The 18,512-nt window shown below is 53.3% G+C and overlaps 1 protein-coding gene across 1 annotated transcript in view; it reads right to left on the bottom strand.

Moving 5' to 3' along the window:
- The window catches only part of STARD8 (StAR related lipid transfer domain containing 8), a 32,207-nt gene that overhangs the window by 4,203 nt on the left and 9,492 nt on the right, over positions 1 to 18,512 (bottom strand). Inside the window, exons 2-8 of the mRNA XM_032757109.2 lie at positions 8,529 to 8,600; positions 6,126 to 6,207; positions 5,067 to 5,130; positions 2,864 to 4,281; positions 2,094 to 2,267; positions 1,051 to 1,210; positions 352 to 550 (exon numbers count right to left, since the gene is read on the bottom strand). Coding sequence (XP_032613000.1) covers positions 352 to 550; positions 1,051 to 1,210; positions 2,094 to 2,267; positions 2,864 to 4,281; positions 5,067 to 5,123 — 2,008 coding nt within the window. The 5' untranslated portion in view covers positions 5,124 to 5,130; positions 6,126 to 6,207; positions 8,529 to 8,600. The remainder of the gene's footprint in view (positions 1 to 351; positions 551 to 1,050; positions 1,211 to 2,093; positions 2,268 to 2,863; positions 4,282 to 5,066; positions 5,131 to 6,125; positions 6,208 to 8,528; positions 8,601 to 18,512) is intronic.

The following is an 18,512-nucleotide window of genomic DNA, read 5'->3' as shown; positions in this document are numbered from 1 at the left end:
CCAAGGGGGCAATAGGCACAGCAGTCCCAAGGGGAGCGGTGACAGGGAAGGGAAAAGGTCAGTTCTGTGAGGTCTCTGGGTGCTTGATCTAGCTTTATTACTAACATACAGTGTAACCTTAGGTAGTTCCCCTTTCTTTCCTCAGGGCCTCAGTCTGCCCTTCCACATAATGGGTTTGGGGAAGCAGAATGGTCTCTCTGCAAGGGCCTTTCCAACTCCAGATAGTAACTGTTTCAATCAGCTCACAGGTCCAGCTACACGTGCCTGCACCAGGTTTATCTTCCACAAGGCCTGGGATTCAGGGAGGTTGAGAATGGGGCAGGTTGTTGGGGGTAGGAGTGGGCGACTCACGCTGGTAGATCTGGAGGAAAGTGGTGGTGAGCTTGCTGGTGAAGATGGGCTCAGGCAGGTCCCGGAAATACTGCTTTAGCAGGTCAGCCACGTCGTAGGCTGACTGGCCCTCATAGCAGACGTTGTCAGGCGAGGTCTCATTCATTTGACGCAGGTTCTGGATCCTGGACTTGACCCCAGACTTGCGGAAGATGCCTACCTAGTCCATGCAGGGGAGGGAGGGAGTGAGGAAAACATGCGTGAGTAGGAGGCAGACTGTGAGGCCAGTCCTGGACTGGGTGTCAGGAGCCTAGGCCACCCCAGAGACTTCAAAGCCTATCGGGCCTCCTGAGGGGCAGGGTAGGAGACAAATGGGAAAACCAAAGAGAAGGATTTTTACAGCTTCAGGACAAAAGAGAAAGGATGCTTTTGTGGAGATGAGTAGGAAAAGGTGGATCTAGGCAAATTCAGGCTCCCAGAAGATAAAGACTACAGAGCCTGGGCCAGAAAGAAGGTAGCACAGAGCTGGGCCTAAGCAGTAGAAAGGAGTTTCATCCTTTCTGGTCCTTGCTGAGAACAGCAAAGGCCTCTGGTGGACCAGCCCAAGTGAGGGGGAAGGCCAGAGCAGTTCCTCTCCCCAGCTCCTCAGCCTTCAGCCCAGTGCCCACCACCATCCCACCCCTGCACCATCTCCCCGCAGGCTGCCCCACGAGGGCTCACTTGGTCCAGGCACTGGCTGCGCAAGTAGCGCATGGCTTGCTGAATGCTCTGTGGCAGTGGCTGGCCCGTGCGCTGCACGTGGATGAGAGGTGGCACCCCAAATACGTGCTGTCCCCGGTAATCTGGGGTCTTGTTCCTCCTCATAAACTTGGGCATTGACCTGTATCGGAAAATGACAAGTGATCAGATAGGGGGAACACAGTTTGGAGACCCTGCCTGCAGTCTCAGGATCAGGTGGGGTGAGGAGGGTAAGGCACACACCACTGCCCCAGAGTCAACACTCATTGAGCACCTGCTTTGGGCCCAGCCCCAGGGAGTCACAGAGGAACACAGAGAGCTCTCAGTCTGGCCAAGGAGATAACTGTGTCAATAGGCAGTAACAACTCATGTGGCCAGTAGGAGGCCAAGAACTTAGGGGAAGACCCATTGAGGGAGGGGAAGACCCATTGAGGGAGGGGAACTGTACCTAGTGAGTTAGGGAAGACTTCAGAGAGGACGTGGTAACTCAGCAGGCTCTTGAGGGATAAGAAGGCATTGTCCCAGAGGAGAAATGGGGAAAATGCATTCCAGGCAGAGAGCACAGCACAAACAAAGGCAAAGAGGCAGGAAAAAGATCATAGCACGTTCACGGAAGGATGACTGGTCCCACTGGTCTGTAAGGTGGGGTTGCTTAGGAGTGGTAGGCTAAAGAGCCAGAAGGACGGTGTGGGACCAGAACAGGAAGGAGTCACGGTGGGAGGGAATCTGGACAATGGGGAGCCAGAGAAAAGTGTTTATCTGGAGAGTGACAACCACAGCTGCATTTTAGGACAATCTCACTAGTTGCAGCACGGAGGTTGGGATGGAGAAGATACAGCTGGAGGACCTCAGGTCCTCTGCCCCATACCCAGCCTCACCAAGCCCCTCCAGCCTCCTGGCATATCACACTGGTCCCCTGGCCTGTGGGCCCTGCCTGCCTGCACCCACCTCCTGGGCTGACCCTGCCTGGGGCCGTGGACCTGAGTCAACAGTTCCCCACTCTCCATGGCCCAGGAGCCACTCACCAGACCCAGCCCTGCTTGTGGGGCACAGTGTACTTCTCCATGAAGGCGGTAAGCCGCAGCAGCGAGCCCTTGTGCAGGAGGTTGATCTGGCCTGCAAACTGCCGGTTGATCTCCAGCGACTCTGAGTTGAGGCTGGGCCGATGGGAGTTCTGGAAGCTATGCCAGCGGAGCTTCCTGGTGGGGGGGCGGTGAGAGGGGTGGAGAAGCCCAGAGGAGCAGGTTTGGCTAAATCTTAGAAAAGGTGTGTGTTATTGTGGTCCCCTTTTTTCTCCCCAAAGAAAAAATGCAGGGAGCTGGGACCACTTTCAGCACTGCTGCTGAGGCCCCAGAGTGGAAAAAGCTTGGACTCAGCTTCTTAGGGGCCAAGAAGTTCTTGGGGAGAGTGGCACAGAGCTCAGGCCCATCTAGTGCCAATAAGCAGTGAAGCCCCCTGCCCATTCCAAGACTAACGTGGAGGGGCTACTCCAAGAAACCCTGAATGGGCAAAGCTGGGGACCAGAGACCATCTCCTCCATCCTCCCTCACTTTACAGATGAGGAAACTGAGGCCCAAAGAGGAGAGCATCATTTCCTCAAGGCCACAGCACAGGCAGGTTCTGGACCTAAATTTCTGGATTCCCAAGTCCTGTACTCTCTCTCCTGAGCTGGCTGTGAGGGGATAACGCAGCCCCCAAGCACTTAGCCCCGGGCATCATGACTGAGAAATCAGCTTCAGAGACAGAGAGAGAACAGGAGACCCTGCATCCACCCCATCCCAACTCAAACTCTCACCTGCAGGGTCTGGTAAGTGAGGCCCCAACACCTGAATCGCGCCGTTCACGGGGCATTGATGCCTGGAGTCCAGCCAGGGGCCCCGCAGCCTCAGCCTCATTCATGGAGTTCCCACTACTGTCAAGTTCGCTGGAGGAGGCCACAGTGTCAGAAATGGAGTGTCCTTCTTCCACAGACAGGCTAGAGGCAAAGGTGGGTTCCCCGCCTGATTGTGCCTCCCGCTTACTGTCCTGGGCTGGGGCCAGGGCCGGGGCTGGGACCGGGGCCTCAGCCTCTTCTTGTGACAATGGCTCAGCCTCAGCTGAAGCCTGAGCCGCAGCCAGGACTGCTGGCTGGACTTCAGCCTGGGCCCAGGCTGGGGACTCTCCATGGGCCGGAACCTCCATCCGGCTGAGAGCCTCAGCTTGGCATTTGACCTCAACTGTGGCTATCTCTACTGATGAAGCGGCCTCCTCCTCTTCCTCATCTCCAGGTCCCAGGTCTGGGTACATGGCCCGAGACCACAGCTCTACTCGTTGCTGTAGCCCCCACACGTGCTGGAGGATGTCATCTAGGTGAGCATAGCTGCCCCCACTCTCCTCATCATCTTCATCTTCAGCCTCGGCCCCAACCATTACAGGCTCAGCCGGGTACAGCTCAGGCAAGTTGTCATACGTGCTGGCATGGCTGCCCGTTGAGCCACAGGAGCCCCGGCGCCCCTCACAGCCCCACCGCCTACCTGGCTGCCAGTCTGCCAGGCGGTGTCCGTCCTCAGGACACAGGCTCTCAATGGACAGGGAGCGAGGGAATGTGCCTGGTTTGTGGTCCCCAGGCACGTGCACCAGGCAATCACCCTGGTGTGTCCTCTGAGGATGCCGGAATGAGGCCACAGGCCAGGCCTCCCAGGCCTTCCGAGTGTTGGCACCACTGCCACCGGCTGAGGTGGCGGCCCAGTTCTTGGCCCTGTAAAATCCGGCTGAGAGGAAGCCACGACAACTGCGGAATGATGAGGCTTTGGAGACCTTCTCTGAGGTGGCTGGACTACGCTCGGGCTCTGCTTGCTGGCTGCCACTCTTTTCTTTCCGCCTCAGAGACTCAAGGTGCTTGAGGAAGCTACGGTTACGATGGCGCTTCTTGGCTTTGTCCTGGGGACCCTCCTGGCCCTGGGTGGGGCTGAGGAGGGGCCGGTCACTTGAGCTGGGGGCACGGCCTGGCAAGGGCAAGTCCGCTGGCTCAGGTGGTAGGCTCACGGTGATGACTGGCAGAGAGGTGGCGCTAAGCTCAGTGAGGACACTCTCACAGCTTGAGGTCACTGGCAGGCCAGGGCTCGGTGGGGCCAACAGATCAGAGGACCCCATAGGAGACCAGCACTTACTTTCCTGCTGGAAGCCCCAGTGGCTACTGATGGTACACTGCTCTTCCTCTTCTGAGTCTTCATTCTGGGAAAGGCACTGCAGGGTCAGGTCAGAGAAGCCCAGGCCACAAGTCCTTGCTTGTACTCCACTCTCTGCTTCCAAACTCTTGGGGGACTCTGAGGTGAAGGGCCCTGCTTTCTGGCTGAGAACATGGCCTAGGTGGGGAGAGCTAGCTCGGGGAGTGCCAGAGGAAGCCAGCAGTCACAGACAGAGCCCAGATGTATAGTAATGGTAATGGTCAACTAATTAATCTAACCCCCCTTCCAATTTTACAGATAGGGAAACAAACCTACAAACCAGAAGCCACTTGCCCAAGGTCAATGACATACATTAAGTCAGTGACAGACCTTCCCAAGCTCTAGGCTGTAGTCTTAGATTAGAATCACAACAGAGCTGGATGGAATTGGAGATTTTCTAGTTCATCTCCTTCTTTGCAAAATGGGGAAACTGAGGCCCAGAAGGGAAGAGGTTTCCCTGAAGTCCCTCAGTAATCAGTGGCAGAGCTGATACCGGGCCCCATGGGCCGGCCTCCTGTCTCACAGCCCAGGGCTTTGGTCACTTGGCTGCCCTACCTGACTACAGCACTCTGGTATAGAAAGCCCCAGAAAAAAAAAAAGCAAGAAAGTGAGTTCCCAGGAAAGAATGGGGTCATAGATCTCCTCCATCTCTACCCCTAGCTGGGGAAGGGCACTGCTCTGGATATCTCAGACTCCTGGGATACTGGAGCTAGTTTTACAAATGGTTTATGTATGCCCTGGGTTTCCTTATGGCACCACAAGACCACAGACCCACCCTTTGCCATGACTCACCTGCTTGCTTTGAAAATGAACCTCCAGTTTCATCGAGGCACAATTATTCAAGGTCATCAGCCTCCTGTAACAAAATGGAAGTGTCCAACCAAGGATCCCCATCCCCAAAGCCTGGCAGAGCCTACGAAGATGCATCCGCCACTTCACATGCCCAAGCCATCAAAACTTCTCGCGAGCTCAAATATTCGTGAAGGTTGAAGAACCAGACACAATGCTGGGAAGATTATGGCCTCTGCCCTCCAGGAGCTTACACAGAGAGTGGAAATAAACCCTACAGAAATGGGACATGTTCAAAGACAGAGCAGACAGAAGGCACAGCAGACAAACACAGGGAGAGACAAGCAACTTCCATGAAGGAGGGATGCAGTCAGAGAAGGCTTCCTGGAGAATGCAAATGGGATTTTGAGGGTGACAGAAACAGGGACTCTTACCCAAGTTTACACAGGACACTGTAGGTGTACAGTCAGCAAATAGACCAGTGTAGGCATGAGACCAATGGGCCTAAGGCTAATGAGGCAGCTCGCAAAGGGCTTTGGGTGGTATGCTAAAAAGTCTTTGCATTTTTATCCTTACAGAAAGAACAACCATTTAAGCAGAAAGAACAACCATTTGGAGCTGTTACAATGCTGACACTGGTGGATCTAGATGGATCTGGGAGTGGGGTGAGGGAAGGGGGAGAGGGGAGGGGAGAGATAGGCTATCAAGACTAAAGCCAGTTAGGCTGAAGCCTTGTGATCGATCCAAGGAGAAGCCATGGTTTGGCCGCAAACAAGGGCCAAGCTGGTGTAAGTAGAGAGAGACTGAAGCAGGGGAATATTTGGGGGCTATAACTTTAGGAGAAAAGAAATAAGGCCAGATCTTGGCTTTCTAGCTAGAGTGACTAGGTGGTTGAGGGTGTCACAAACACAAAGAACAGAATGAGCAATGTGACCACAGAAGATGAGTTTTGTTAGTAAGCTGGGCTCCTCCTCTGTTAGAGGGTACGAGGGATGTTTTTTTCCATGAGGAAGCTTCAAGCTGGGCCTTTGGCTTCCCAGGCCTGGCCCTCAGCCCACCTACCTACACAGGGCCCCCAAAGAGTCCTCGTCCAGAAAACCGTGGTTTTTCTTCACAGAGCCAATATCCAGGGGAAACGAACCTTCTGTATGGCAGAGAGAAGCAAAGATGAGTGCAGTGGTATATCACAAACTCAGCCTCAGCGGCCCCTGAGCTGGAAGGGAACAGCCAGGAAGGAGGGGGAGCAGGAAGACAAGAGGCAAAGCAGAAGGAGAAAAAGTCAGGAGTAAAGGAGGGTGCCCAGGGAGTTCAGGGAAAGGTCTGGGAGAGGCCTAGAGGGCTGAGCTGGAACCAAGAATTCTGTCAGTCAGGGAGGCAGGTCTATGGGAGATAGCAGGCCCAAGACCCCAGGTGGCTGCCAAGAGCCCAATACGGGCTCCCCCATTCCCCTTTGAATCCTGGGCTGCTCAGGCAGGGAAACTTCTCCTTGGCCCAAGGTGAACTTGGGGGAGTAGGGCGGGAGCAAGGACAGAAAGGACAGGACAGCACAGTAGCCAAACAATACCTTGCATCCCCCTGTGGCCCAGAGCAGTAGGAGCCCACTCCCTGGGACTTAGGGAGGGGAGAGGGGAAAGAAAGGAGTTGGGAGAATGGAAGAGAGAATCTGAGAAGCCTCACAGCTCTCTACCTTACTGGTGAAGCAAGCCCATTTGTTCCTTTACTCATTCAACTAATGAGTATCCAACTGAGCATTTACTTTGTGCCAGAGACTTGAGCAAACCACACAGCATACAACAGTGAACACAACAAAAATGGTTCTTGCCTTCATGGAGTTTACACTCTTAAAGGAAACAGATAAGCAACAGTACTTAAAACCAAGATGGTGCAGTCATGGAAGACATCAGCCAGCATGATAGTGTAAAGGGAGGCTGGGAGGGGTTGGGGCTGCTTGTAGAGAGGTGGTCGGCAGAGAGCTTTCTGAAGCAGTGACATCCGAGCTGAGTCCTGAAAGATGAGAAGCAGCCAGCTGTGCAAGGAAATTGCAGAGAGAGTTCCAAGCAGGAGGAACATCAGCATCAAGGCTCTGAAGAGGGAAAGAGCTTGGTGAGAGCAAGTGTAGAGAGGAGTCGTGTGAACAAAGGTAAGAGTAATCAACGGAAGTTGGAGAATGCAGCCTGACAGGCCAGAGCAGAGCATCTGTGTGTATTTCATTCTGAGTGTGCTGGGAGGCCATTGGAGGGTTTGGAGCAGGAGTGACAGTCAGACCTATGGCCAAAAAGAGCCCTCCAGCTGCAGTGTAGAGATGAGAGTGCAAGAGCACAGGAAGTTGCTGCACTAGCCCAGGTGAGCCATGACACTGGGTCACACCCGGCTGTGGCAGTGGAGGTAGTGAGAAGTGGATTGATTGAAGATACGTTCTGGAGGGAAAAAGGTCTTGCTGAAGGGTTCGAGATAGGAGATGGGAACAAGGAGGAATTAAATTAAGGACGGCTCCTGGGTATGGGGCTGAGCAAGTGGGTAAATGGTGGTACCATCAGGAGTTGGTTTCAGACCTGTTTAATCCGAGACACCCATCAGACATCTGAGTAGAGAGATTGAATTGGCAGCTCTGAATATATGAATCTGGAGCTTAGGGATGAGGTCTGGACATTTGGAAGTCATCAGAATATGGATATTACTTAGACAAAGATCTCATGAGAAAGAAACGTTGAGAGAGAAGAGGGCCCCGGACAGAGCCCTGGGATATCCTAAACTTTAGATATCAGTTAGAGGAAGCAGAGTCAGCTAAGGAGACAGAACCCAGCCAGAGAGGCAGCCAGGAGAGGGGGGCGTTCCAGAAGCCGAAGGAAGGAGTGGCCAGTGGCACCGAATGCTGCTGAGAGATGGAGCAAGATGAGGGCTGGGAAGTGACCACTGAGTGTGACCACATGGAGGTCACCGGTGAATTGACCAGGCAAGTTGACCAGGCGAGGTGGAGGTGAAGCCAGGGTGTAGTAGGGGTGTGGGAAGAAAAGGGGAAGGGAAACAGCAAGTGTGAAGAACTCTAGAAAAACACGAAAGAGAAATGAAGGAAAACAGAGAAATGAGGTCATCACTGTGGGGCAAGTGAGGCCAAGGCTGGGCCAGCAGGGTGTACAACTCCAGGCTGCATTCTTCACACCGTGTGTACCTACATGGCATCCTCAGGATTGGTACCACGTGATGACCCTGGTCAAGACAAGGTACTTTAAAGGCATGGGCAACAGCAGAGCTTGTGGCAGTTGTGAGAGCAATCCTGTAGAGATGATGCGGGAGAGAAAGGTGCAACTGCAGGAGCAAAGCCCCTGAAAAAAATCGGAGCAGGGCCAGGAGACACTGCTTGTGTGTAATTGGAGAGAGAATCTGACTTGGCCCATTTAACAGATGAAAAACTGAGGGCTAGGGGAAGTATGGAACGGGGGAGGGTAAACGATTGAGTGGCCTTACCTTCAAAAAGCTGCACATACTGAGGGAATCCTGTTGCTCGAAGCCACTCACAAGCTCTTTTGGCCTCGGCTTCTAAAACAGAACAAGGGAAAGAAACAGGCAAAGAAACGGGGTTAGGAGGGTGCTGACACCAGGGCCCTAGGTGCATGCTGCCCAACCCCAGCAGGCAGGCATGTCTCATTCTGGTGATCCAGCAATGGCAAGAGAAGGCCAGAGGTCCTACCACATTTGCTCCAAGTCATAGCCAGCCAGGAGGCCCTCTGCTCCCCAAGCTCTACTGTCTGGGCATCCTGGCCCTGGCTTTCTTGAGTCTCATTCCCTGCCTGTTCTAAACCCCTCCCACTCTCCCACCCCCTGCCCAGGAACCAGGATCATCTGGGGTCAAGGAGGCCTGCTGGGATAAGAAGCCACAGCTGTGTCCCCCCCCCCCGAGCCTTTCTGAGGGACTCACCCCCTTCCAAGGCCCTGGGTAGACCACCCTAGTCCAGGCAGGAAGTAGGAATGTTCAACCATTCCTATCATTCTCTTTCTCATCATCGCATCTAACATTCTTCAGCACTTTGACAGCCAAATCTCATTTCACACACACAATAACCGGTGATGGCTTTGCTATCCCCATTTTACAGACATACAAACAGGCTCAGCCTATGGTCTCACAGTGGACAAAGCAGCAGTGCCAGGGTTGGAATCCCAGCTGAGTCTGACAGCAGCACCCCCATGCTCATTCCAGTCCTCCCTCCTCAGGGAGCTTCCCAGTACTGCCCCAGCTCTCTTGGCCTATTTGTGTCATAGTGCAGTGCTGAGTGTCATGAAGACACAGTACTGGCCTGTCGGGGTCTTGGGGGGCCATGGCTAGGTCAGCCTGTCACCTCTGCTCTGGGAGTTCTGCACAGAGTTAGGCACCCCTGCCAGCGCCAGCAGAGATGTGCAGCTGGACTGAAGCCACAGAGGAGGCGCTCCTAGTCAGGGTAGGCCAAATACCAGCAGCAAAGCCCTGCACCTGCCCGGGCGGTTATTTGCTTTCCACCCAGGTGATGCCAAGATGAGTGGGGCTGGGACCATGGGACCTGGCATCACCGGGTTGGTGGGGGAAGTCAGCTGGCTTTGGCAGAGCTGATCTTGCCATGGAGTCCCGCCCCCAACACGTCCTCCATTTCCTCAGCATCTCTGGCCACAGTCTTGCCTGGCCCCCCTGACCAGAGGACTCTAAGGAGGCTGGTGAGGTTTTTCCAAGACAGGAAGAGCTCTCTCTTCCCAGTGCTCACTCACAAGGAAACCCAGGATGAAATCCTAGTGGCTGGGGCAGATAAGATGAAGGACAAAACAGTATTTCAGAGATGCTAGGTGAGTAGACAGTGGAGGGAAGAGGGGGGGGAAGTTAGAAGTCAGTCAGAAAAAGTAATGGGCTCCTCAAGGGTCACACACTGATGAGGATTTGAGGGAAAGAAGAGAGGGCTCTGCAGCCCCTGGAGCCCCTGCAGGTTTTGGGGGCAAATGGGGGTAAGGGCAAGGATGAACATCTGTGCATTTCTGTGGGTGCATGCAACAGGTCAGTGCCCACCACAGCATCTGTCTCTACATGTAGCTGGAGCCAAATTTGCTCATGTCCATGACTCATGAGGATCACTGTGGGACCATGCACCTGTATACACCCACAGGCACCTCAGTCCGTGCATGCACCCGCCTCTCTCTCTCTCTCTCTCTCTCTGTCCCTCTCTCTCTCGTCTCTTTCTCTCCGTGTGTGTGTGTGTGCACGCATACATGTATGTTTTATGTTACTGCAACTTCCTAACCTAAGATAGAGGTCTAGGAATCGCCAGGACCTCTGAGGGGTCCCTGGAAAGTGTCTGAATGAGCCCTGCTAGCAGTACCTCCACCTGTCTGGCAGGGGGCAATGCAAGCCTGAAAAAGGATCATGTGCTCCAGGCCAGTGGTAGTCTAGGTGACGTAAGACCAGTCCAAAGGGAGCTGCCCAGGGAGCCTTTGAGGAACATGGTTCTGCTGCTAGGACAGCTGAGCTGGCTGCCACAGCCACTTCCCTGTCCCTGTTCCTGTCACGCCCCTGGGATGAGACCCTTTCCCCATCTCAGCACCCATCCTGGCAGCCAGCTCTGCTTTCCTGTTATTAGGACAAAAGGGAGGTGCCAGAAGATGGACCAGGTTAGGACTTCTAGAGAGGCGGGCACAGGAGCAGACAGTGGCACCTAAAGGGTCACAAGTATGGCCACCCCAGGAAAGGGAGCAAATCTCTAGGGTAGGCCTGCACGCCAGGAACACACCCTTAAAATCCCACTGCAGCCCTCAGTTACTCACGGCTAATGGAGAGGGTAGGAGAGACACCTCCCTCCCTGATGCTAGGCATTGGCCCTAGCTGGGGGTTGGCAGAAGGGGACCGTCTCACTCAGGTCAATGCCGAGTTCTTTCATGACTACCGAGAGCCCTGTAGCCCCTTGCTACCCCTTGCTACTCAAAGTGTAGTCCCGGACTAGCAGCATCAGCATCACCTGGGAGCTTGTTAAAAACGCAGAATCCCAAGCCCCACACCCAGAACCACTATATTCAAGAAGACCCTTGGGCAAGCACATTAAAGTTTGAAAAGTCTTGGTCTAAATCACATTGCTCAGTGACTGTCACCCCTGGATGCACATAAGAATCAGCTAGGAAGTGTTATTTTAAAAAATACCAGTGCCCAGGGCCCCTTCCCCAGAAGGCTGGCTTAACTGACCTGTGGTAGGACTCTCCACATTGGTATTTTTTGAAAGTTACAGTATAAGGCCTACTGAGGCCCAAGAGACTTCTCCAAGGTCATACAGGGTAAAGTGTCACAGCTGAGACTATAACCCTGATCTTTTCGCTCCATGTTCAGTGCTCTTTGCCATTGCATTATGCCACCTGCCCTCATGCCAGCCAAGCAAGGAGCTCAGACTCAAAGGAACCAACCCCAGCCCCCCAGGCTGTTTTCCTGCTCCTTCTGGTCTAGTGGAGTCACAACTCAGGGTTCAAATCCTGATGCTGTCAGTCACTAGCCCTTTGACTTTGGGCAAGTTGTATAACCTCTCCAGGTTTCTGTTTCCTTCTCTGTAAAATAGGAGCCATGGCATCCACATCTTTTTCCTATTTTTACTTTACTTATTTTTCATGTTTATGGGTTTTTTTTCTTTGTGAGACAGGATGTTACTCTATCAACCACGCTGGAGTGCAGTGGTGCTATCACAGCTCACTGCAGGCTCAAACTCCTGGGTTTGTGTGATCCTCCCATCTCAGCCTCCTGAGTAGCTAGGACTACAATAGCATCCACCACACCACAGCTGGCTAATTTTCTTTTTATTTTTTTGTAGAGACAGGGTCTCACTATATTGCCCAGGCTGATCTCCATCTCCTGGCCTCCAGTGATCCTCCTGTCTCCCTGTCTCAGCCTCCCAAAGTGCTAGGATTACAGGTGTGAGCCACCACACCCAGCCAACATCCACATATAATAGCTACTGAGCACATTAAATAAAATACTGGAGAAAGTAAAAGCCCCTGGCACATAATACCAAGCACTCAACAAATGTGTTCCACCCCAGCTCTGACTCTGAAGGGTCCCAAAGAAAAAGAGGAAATTAGAGAAAGAAGCCCAGCTGCTGCGTTCCCCTGTGGGTCTGGACAATAGCTTTGCCCAGACCACCGTCAGAACTGCAGCCAAATGGCTGGGGGAAGTGAGGTAAGGAGGCAGAAGTTTCAAAGAGGCTGCAATTGCTCCAAAGACAAAGGAGCAAAGGAGTTTGGAGTAGGGCTACAGACTGAATTCCCCACCAGCCCTCTTTAACAGGAATCTAGAGAATGTAATGGGTTATTACCAAACAGGATGTCAGGGACATTGGCTCCCCACAATACACCATCTCATGGAGGGCTGGGAGGCCCCGAGGCTCCCTCCCAGATGGATCAGTCAGGGACATGTGTCTTGGTGATTAAAGGCTGAACTGAGGTGCTCTGCTTTGTCCCTCCCACTCGTCTCAGCCTGCCCAGGCTGAGGCCAGGAGCGACCCCACCCCCACCCCCAGTAGACTCGATTCACCTGGGGCTGAAGCCCAGGTGGCCGGGACTGAGGATGGGCTTATGTATCTGGTGGGGAGAGTGACAACGGGCAGGCTGAGGTGAGTGAGGTAGGAATGTCTGTGGCCCCTTGCCCTACCTCTGTATCCAGATGTGCAGATTCCAAGGCATGGCTGCCAGCAGTTTTAAAGGCTATATTCTGCAGGCAGTGCATGCTCTGGCCAAAGCTTAGGTGATGGGCCAGGAGAGGTCAGTAACAGCAGTCGGCTGGCACAAACTGGATTCCACTGAGACTTAACCCCTGGGGGAGGGGCCCAGATGATCCAGGCTGGGAGAGTCAGGGGAGAGGGCATACTAGAAAGCTCCAGAGTCCAATCAGGCCTCAGAGCCAAACCCACAGGTCTCCTGGAGAGAGCCATCAAAGAAGGAAAGGCTGAGCAGCAGCACATGCTTTCTGAGGTCAATGACAGTATCTGCACCTACATTTACACAGGCCACGTCCCAGAGACAGCACAGAGCAGTTTTCTTTGCTGAGAAGGATGCAACCAGGAAAAAAGCAGGCCTTCTGGTCTTGAGAAACACTCAAGCATAGGGCTTATGCACCCAGCAAAGAGGCAGCAACATTTCTCACTGGGAGATGCAATAATGCCCAAAGATTATCACTAAGTTGGAAAAAAAGCTTTTTTCCAATCAAGCCAGCTTCCATGCTTGCCACTAAGTCATCTGAGACAACTCGTGTCATTCTCTAAGCTTTGGTTTCCAAATTTATACAGTGGAGACTAACGACTTTCCTGTCTACCGCTGTGGTTACCTTATAGATTTGATCGGGCTTTTGCTGGTTTTGAAAGTGGCTATATAAAAGTTATCATTAATGAAGGCTATTTTTGTTATGATGAGCTGAACTTTGTACTCATCTAGTCTTTAAGACATAGTTCAGATTGTGTACCAGTTGAAAAGAGGTGAGAGAAAAGAGCCAGGAGGAAGAGAGAAGGCAACAGGCATCTAATCTAGACTACAGGAAGTAAGGCCTCAGCCAGCCAGTGTCACCAACCCCACTCTTGGGCTGGGTACCCCCTCTTCACACCACTACTAGGCAAACCTAGTCCTTGTACCTTCTGGTCACTCAGTGGGTTATAAGAGAGCTGCCCCGGTCCTGGGTTCAGCCTGCTCGTGCCTAACCATAAAGACAGTATCGGGCATGGGGACCAGGCGGGAAGATACAGGACTCAAGACAAGCAATGGATGGATGTCACAGGGACATAGATGAAAGCATCCTTTATTACTGCTGGAGCTCTTGGGTGTCCTGTCCCATTCCTCCCTCACCTCTCAAACCTGGCTGCACATTAAAATCTCCTGGGGAGCTTTTACTAATGGGCCCCACCCATGACTAGTTAAACTAAACTCTCTGGGGATAGGGTTCATTTTTGTTTGTTTTTGAGAGCTCTCCGGGTGCTTCTAAAGTACAGCCCGAGATAAAGACCACCGCCCTAAACAGAAAAGGCCTGCTAGAAAGCCACAGATATCGGTCCCTGGAAAATTCTATCCAGAGACCAGTCACAGGCCTGTTCTATTCACAGGCCCACGTTCTCTCTAGACCTGAGTGCAGGAGCAGGGAGAGTGACCAGCATCAGTGTGAATGTCTATGATGGCTGAGGGAAGGCAGGCAGTGGGTGTTTGTGAAGGTCATTCAGTTAGCTGACCTGCTCCTTAAGGTGACTTTAAACACGTGGTGGCCTCCTTTACCTGACTTAGCTTCCTATTTGGAAAAGCATCTCCTCCGTGGCCCTCGCCAGAGGATGGGGGCCTCCAAAACAGGGTCTGGTCTCCATGTTGGTCTCTCCCACCTTCGGTGAGTGCAGGAGGAAAAGCCAGTGTCCTGAGCGGCGGAGAAAGACCTGTGATGCCACTATCTATGTGACAACCCCAGTTCCCAAAGCAGGCTCTGTGAGGTTGGTCCCTCAAGGCAGGGCTAGGAGGCAGGCAGGGAGTCGCCTACCACTGCAGGCCCTGCTACTGCTGCTCAGAAATGCTAGGCCCCAGGAAACCGCTTCTCAGATCATTTCTTTTGGTTGCTACAAGGCCCATTTCCTTTGCCCGCTCTCCAACCCTAGAGAGGGACCCCTCTCAGGGAGAAGGTGCTGGCCTTTTGGCAGAGGGCTTGTATCTCAGAAGCTACCATCCTCAGCATGTGGCCCCAACTGCTCTGAGCAGCTCCTTTTACCCTCCCCTAAGGAAACACTAAGGGACCCAGGCCAAAATAAGCTTGCCCACCAAGCCTTGAGCCCTGGCACAGGGCTGCATCCCTCAGGGGTGCTGTTTCATTTGAATTTGCACAAAGCTACCCTCTAGGTTGGCAGTGCCCCTAGAAGAAGTGCTGTAACGGGTGGCTGACTGGCTATGCCACCTCTCTCCCTGGGGGACAGTGGGAGAGGGACCTTCATAAGGACCTGTACTAAGAGCTGTCAGGGATTACAGGGCCGCCAAGACTTTCCCTCCTGACCTTGAAGCAGACATGCAAGGGGGTCTGCAATGCCCTATCTATGGGGCGGTCCAGTTCACTGGTGCCTCTCTCTGCTCCTGCTGCTCTTCACTGGAATCACAACTCTAACTTGATTCTTACAGAGGGAGGCACAGGGAGGAAAGGAGACAGCACCAAAATAGCTCTCATCCCACATTCCAAACCTCACAGGAGGGGCACTACAGGAAGGGCCTCTGTATTTCACCCAGCCTAGGTTGGCAGTGCTGGACCCTGGCTGGCCTCTGGCTTGTTAGGTCACCGGGCAGAACTCAGGGCCCTGCTGCACCTGTTCAGATGCCAGCCTCGGTCTCGACCAGGGCTACAGCTGGATGCCAAGTTCCAGGCCCATGCGAGCAACACTTCTGGAGCCTCCCTGTCACAAATGAGGCACCACCAAAGCAAACAGCCCAGGAGGGGCCCCCTAGGACAGGGTGGCAGGAAAAACAAGCCACTGAATCTTTTAGCTGGCCAGTGGTAGGTTCAGGTGTGTGGTTCTACCTTCTATATAACATCCCTTCTCTCAACACTGCACACCCCAGAAAAAACTTCTAGTCTCTACCACAGGGATTCTCAACCAGGGACAATTTTTCCCCCAGGAGACATTTGGCAATGTCTGGAGACATTTTTGGTCATCTCAACTGGTGGGGGTCAAGGAGTAAATGCTGCTAGCATCTACTCAGTAGAGGCCAGCGATGCTGCTGAACATCATACACCGCACCAGACAGCCCCAGACAAAGAAAGGTTGACTCCAGTTCTGAAGCACGAGACCCTGAGGGTTGGCCTCTGCCTTATCTGGGGCCTCGGGCCCCTCTGGGCAGCCCACCCTCCCCCCCAGGATGTCCTGGGGGCTGAAGTGAAGAATGGGTGCAACATTCAGTGGTGGTCCCTAGCCTTTGCACACTGTGGACACCTTGCAGGATCGGCCAGGAAGAGTGGCAATTCTGGTTTGGCATTTTATTTAAAAATGGAAGTTACACAAGAAACCCCCAACTGTGGTTCCCCACTCCTCTCCGTGAAGCAGTGGCCTGAGCTCCTGTGTGCAGCTGTAAATGAGGTAGAGTCACGAGCACCCTGAGGTTAAACCAGACCTCAGGCCCACTGAGGCTGCTGGAGAATTTGGGTCCAGAGGCGGCCCAGCCTGTGGGCTCCTGGGCTTGCGCTTGGCATGGCGGGACCAAAGTAGACAGCTGACATTCCTGCCCAGCACTGGGTTTCCCTATGACAGGGAAGGTCAAAGCTGTCACCTGCTCTGCTGCAGTTGCTCCATTAGTTTTCTTGCCCCCAAGGGGCTCCTGCCCCCAACCCAGTCCCAGGTGCTCTGACAAGGTCACGGTGCCTAGGAAAGAGAGAGTTGTTTTAATGAGCCATGTGCTACTCCGCCATCTCCAGTCCCTGGCCTGGAGATAAATGATGCCAGCCAAACCGGTCTGGGGCAGATATTAGGCCAGCGGTGACTGCTCTCCACTGTGGTTTGCGTGGAAAGTATTGGACTAATGGTCAGGTGAACTACCTTCTGGCCTTAGCTCCATTAGCAACTTGCATAACCTCAGGCAAGCCATTACCTCTGTCTGAACCTCAGTTTCCGCATCTCCTAATGGCCGTTCCCCAAAATCTAGAGCTGCAGCAGAGGTGTGTGTGATGCGTAGTGGCTGTCTCAGTTGGGGGAGCTTTCCTCCTTCACATTCTCTTCTGAGGACCCAAGCGAGGATCCTCAGTGGGATCGCAAACCAAACCCATCTTTCCCCACAAACCAGCTCTCTATATGTTCCTGCCTCCCAACACGCCCACTGCCTAGGCTTAAACCTCAAGTCATCCTTGCTCTCTTCTGGCCACATGTATTTAGTCACCAAATTCTACCAACTTTTCCATCAAATGGTTGGGTTTTTGCCTGCCCAACTGTGCTCTGGGTTCTCCCGCCTGGATTACTTCAGCCCTCCAAGTTCCCAGCCTCCAGCCTTTCCTTTCAAGGAGCCATCCTGCCAGCTGCTTCTTCCAAGAGCCCAGCTCTAACCTGGCCGCTCCCCTACTCTACAACAAAGAGCTCCCACAGCCTGGAGCAGATAGCCTTGACTGCTCCCTGGCATTCAAGGCTCTGAACAATCTAGACACGGCCTGATTTGAAGCTTCAAACTGCTATTTATTCATCAAGCTGGAGGTCAAACACCCCCTCCCGCGAAGCCTCCCCTGACCTCTCACCAACCCCCTAACACCCAGTGGCTCAGTTCAATGAAGCAGTCCCCTAACACATTTCCATGATCATCTCGGCAGCATGTGAGTCTATCCCCCATTCAACTGGGGGCTTCTCTGCACTGGATACTTTCGGTCTTTGTGTTGCCACTGCAGTGTGTTAAGGGCTACCGAATGTTCTGGCAACACACAGACAGGAAGCCCTACTTCCCACTACACAGTGTGCAGGCCTCTGACTCTGCTCCCTTGTCTGGTATCACCACAGCACTAGAAATGGAATTGAGCACATGTCTTCACCTCAAAGCCTTGCCCTAGGACAGAAACCACATAGCCAGGAACCAAGGCTCAGAGGTGTGAGAACAGAAAATGAACTCTGCTTGATGGTGGAGGCATTATGACCTGAAGGAGCACTTCACTCTGTCAAGCTCAGGGGAGAGCACCCACGTTCACTTGAGAGAAGGGGCATGCCTACCTCCTGCCTCCCTCTCTTGGCCTGGAAAGTCTTGGCGCTTGTCTGTTTTGACCCTGTGCCACCACGTCTGCATCCCACCCCCTTGCCTACTTCCCTTTCCTTTTGCTCAGGCCAAATATAAACTCCTGGGCAGGAAATGCCTTAAAGGAGCCTGGCCCCACCCTGAGATCCAGAGAAAATTGTCTCTGATAGAAAGGAAATGGGCCTGAGAGAAGTGGCCTCCCTGGGAAGGGAGCAGACACAACCCCTCCCCCAGCCCCAAGGAGAGCCAGAGGGAGGGCTGTGGTGCTGAGCACAGAGCACGGGGCCGAGCCTAGGGCTCTGGGGGCAAGGGTGATGACGTGCATGCTCAGGCCATGGTAGGGCCAAGGGAAGGAGAACCCCAAATGGTGGTCTTACAGCTCTGTAAGGCCTATGGGCATAGAGGTTACAGGGTACAGTGGGAAGAGTTAACAGGCTAGCCACCTGAAGACGTAGCCTATTAGTCATGGCTCTGTACCTCTTCCTTTTCTTTTTTTAAAATGAGGCCTCACTCTGTCACCAGGGCTGGAGTGTAGTAGCACGATCACAGCTCACTGGAGCCTCAACCTCCCGGGCTCCAACAATCCTCCCACCTCAGCCTCCAGAGTAGCTGGGACTATAGGCAAGCACCACCACGCCCAGCTAATTTTTGTATTTTTTATTTTTTGTAGAGATAGGTGTCTCTCTATATTGCCCAGGCTGGTCTCAAACTCCTTGGCTCAGGCAATCTTTCTGCCTCAGCCTTCCAAAT

The sequence above is a fragment of the Hylobates moloch genome, unplaced genomic scaffold (assembly GCF_009828535.3).
Source record: "Hylobates moloch isolate HMO894 unplaced genomic scaffold, HMol_V3 SCAFFOLD_7, whole genome shotgun sequence".
NCBI classification, from domain to species: domain Eukaryota; kingdom Metazoa; phylum Chordata; class Mammalia; order Primates; family Hylobatidae; genus Hylobates; species Hylobates moloch.
The sequence above is the reverse complement of the archived record's forward strand: the minus strand, read 5'-3'. Positions and strand labels throughout refer to the sequence as shown.